Source organism: Oryctolagus cuniculus, chromosome 16 (assembly GCF_051225735.1).
Source record: "Oryctolagus cuniculus isolate XC-2025 breed Fujian yellow rabbit chromosome 16, ASM5122573v1, whole genome shotgun sequence".
NCBI classification, from domain to species: domain Eukaryota; kingdom Metazoa; phylum Chordata; class Mammalia; order Lagomorpha; family Leporidae; genus Oryctolagus; species Oryctolagus cuniculus.
The window spans coordinates 21,365,771-21,369,242 of NC_142882.1; the positions used below are offsets into that span (position 1 = coordinate 21,365,771).

The following is a 3,472-nucleotide window of genomic DNA, read 5'->3' on the forward strand; positions in this document are numbered from 1 at the left end:
GTGTGAATGAACATTACTTGAAATGCTAAGTGAAGAGGAATACGTTAGTATAGGAAATCTCAAAGTGGGAACAGATCTATACATGCAACACAGAAACCAAACTTCTGCATGCAAAATACAAATTGTAGCATCTCAACTATGTGAGCAATGATTCTTTGTGTGAAAAACTAATCATGGTATCTATCTCTTTCCTGCAGATATCTCAATCCATGCAGCCAGGGAATTATACACGAAGTTTAGAATTCCTTCTCTTGGGATTCTCAGAGGACCCAACGCTGCAACCCCTCATATTTGGGCTCTTCCTTTCCATGTACCTGGTCACTGTAGCTGGGAATCTGCTCATCGTCCTGGCCATCCTCTCAAACAACCACCTCCACACACCCATGTACTTCTTCCTCTCCAACCTGTCCTTGGTGGACATCTGCTTCACCTCCACCACCATCCCCAAGATGCTGGTGAACATCCAGACACAGAGCAAAGCCATCAGCTATGCAGGCTGCATCACCCAGATGTTCTTCTTCCTGATTTTTGTAGAGTTGGACAACTTTCTTCTGGTTGTGATGGCCTATGACAGGTTTATGGCCATCTGTCAGCCTTTGCACTATGCAGTCACCATGAACCCCTGGCTCTGTGTGCAGCTGGTGCTGGTGTGCTGGGTCATCAGTGTCTTGCATGCCTTGTTACACAGCCTCCTGGTGCTGCGGCTGTCCTTCTGCACACACCTGGAAATCCCCCACTTCTTCTGTGAACTGAAGCAGGTGATCCACAGCGCCTGCTCCGACAACTTCCTTAATGATTTCATTTTGTATTTTGTATCTGTGCTTTTGGGTGGAGGTCCCCTGGCTGGGATCCTGTACTCCTACTCTAAGATCGTCTCTTCCATCCGTGCCATCTCCTCAGCCCAGGGGAAGCATAAAGCATTCTCCACCTGTGCCTCTCATCTCTCTGTTGTCTCCTTATTTTATGGCACAGGAATAGGTGTCTACCTTAGCTCTGCTGTTACCCAAAACCCACACACAACTTCAATGGCCTCAGTGATGTACACTGTGGTCACCCCCATGCTGAACCCCTTCATCTACAGCCTGAGGAATGAAGACATAAAGAGAGCTCTGAAGAGATCTTTGGAAGGGAAACCATGAATGCACAATTGTCTTGGGGCTACAGAAATGACAGAGGTTGAAGGGATGAAACCACAGAGGCAGAAATTCTTACTCTTGGGTCTGGTTGTGAAGGTAGAATTTTCTCCTCTCTTTATTTACTCGGTTCCGTTATGTGGATTTCAACTTCTCGATACAGTTTAAGCAACTTACTTAGCGTTCTGTCATCTTCAGGATTCCACAGGTTTCCCCTTGATATTTTCCTACGTTTCCAAAGTTAATCCTAACATTGGATCAGAAACAGTTGGAAACTCCCATTTGTCTCATGTGACAGTAAGTACATCTTAGGAGTGATTCTTCCTATCTGATGTACATTGCACTGAGTAATGTTTCTTATGTTTTATTGGAAATAAAAAAGTCATGTGTGTTACTATTGTAACAGACTACATGTTGTAACTCTGGTCATTTGCATAATATGTAATATAGGGAAATTTGAAACCATGGTTTTTCTCTTCCATGTCTATCATTGTAATGTCTCTTCTGGGTAATGTGGAATTTAACAAGTGTGTGTCTTAGATTCTCTTTTTAAAGAATTATTTATTGGGACTGGGGCAGTGGCATAGCAGGTAAGGCTGCCGCCTTCAGTGCTAGCATCCCATATGGGCACTGGTTTTAGACCTGGCTGCTCCACTTCCAATCCAGCTCTCTGCTCTCACTGGGGAGAACAGTGGAAGATGATCCAAGTCCTTGGGCCCCTGCACCCATGTGGAGACCTAGACAAAGCTTCTGGCTCCTGGCTTCAGATTGGTGCAGCTCCAGCCATTGCAGCCATCTGGGAAGTGAACAAATAAATGTAAGAACTCTCTCTCTCTCTCTCTCTCTCTCTCTCTCTCTCTCTCTCTCCCCCTGCCTCTCCTCTCTCTTTGTAACTGTGACTGTCAAGAAAAATAAATAAATCTTAAAAAAAGAATTATTTATTTTAATTGAAAGGCGGAGTTACAGAGAAAGGGAGAGACAGAGAGAGATCTTCCATCCACTGGTTTTCTTCCCAAATGTCTGCAATAGCCAGAGCTCTGCCAGAACAAAACCAGGAGCCAGGATCTTCTTTCAGGTCCCCCACATGGGTGCAGGGGCCCAAACACTTGGGCCATTTTGTGCTGCTTTATCAGGTGCTTTAGCAGGGAACTGGATCCAAAGTGGAGCAGCTGGAAATTGAAGTAGTGCCCATTTGGGGTTCCAGCACTGCAGACTGTGGCAGACTGTGGCTTTACCCAACACATCACAGCAGCAGCCCCTGTTTTATTATTTCTTATTGGATTTTCTCTCCACCAGTGGATCCTGTTTATATTTCAGTCCCAACACCATAGTAATCAGGACAGACAATGCAAACCAGCACACTGGAGAACCCACTCCACCATTTTTTTTTTGGTAGATATGCTTATATCCTACACACTATTTTCATATGAATGGTGAGCAGCTGACTGGCTCCTGGGTATCAGATATTAGGCCAGGAGGGAAGTGGCTGTGGCTCTGAGGGCCAGATGTGGATCTTGTGTTGATTGATGTGCCTGTTTGTCCTTGTTTAGTATTTTGATTATTGTTACTGTGAATTCCCTGGGTGTTATCTTACCACAATTTTGCAGATGCTTCCGTGGGCAAAACTGAAACTAAACATATAAATAAATAAAGTCTAGGTTGCTTGGGTCTCCCTGTGTGAATTCCCACAAGTGTAGTCTCATCTACACTCATTCCACTTAATTTAAATGTACAAAGAAGAGCAGGGGCTTGGCACAGCAGTGAGAAAACATCTGATATGCCTGTCTCCCACAGCGGAGACCCTGCATCTGAGCCCTGCCTCGGCTTCCAGTCTGGCTTCCTGTGGGGAGCAAACCGGACTGGACTGAGTTACTGGAATTAAGACTTATTCTATGCATCTGCTCTCCCACAATATGGCGCTGGGAGAGAAGTAAACAGCTTCCGCACAGCTGCCTCCAGTTCAACCAATAAACTGTAGGACTTGCTACTGATTGGAGGAGAGCAGCGTACTCGGCGTGTGGGCAGCCGAGTTGGGATTGGCGGAGGAGGACTATAAAGGAGGAGAGAGACGGCATGCACCGGGAACATCTAAGGGGAACATCTAGCTGAAGGAACACCTGTGCAGCCCCCGAGAAGAGCCGGCCGGCGGTGTGCCGCTCCCCTGCGGAAGTGGGGAATGTGGCCAGGGGGAACTGCCCTTCCACGGAGGTGGAGGGGATAGTAGCCAACCTGGGAAGAACCAGCAGCAAACCCGGGGAGGGCCGAGCAGACGAAAGAACAGCGCAGGGTCCTGTGTCGTTCCCCCACGAAGAGGGGGAGCGACATAATGGTGCCGTGAC

The 3,472-nt window shown here is 46.9% G+C and overlaps 1 protein-coding gene across 1 annotated transcript; it reads left to right on the top strand.

Annotated features, from left to right (window-relative positions):
- Positions 1 to 209: 209 nt before the first annotated feature.
- Positions 210 to 3,472, top strand: LOC138845758 (olfactory receptor 7A10-like). The gene is made up of 2 exons (XM_089316519.1): positions 210 to 1,116; positions 3,119 to 3,472. The coding sequence occupies exons 1-2, from the start codon at positions 210 to 212 to the stop codon at positions 3,187 to 3,189; spliced, it is 978 nt and encodes a 325-aa protein (XP_089172645.1). The 3' UTR covers positions 3,190 to 3,472.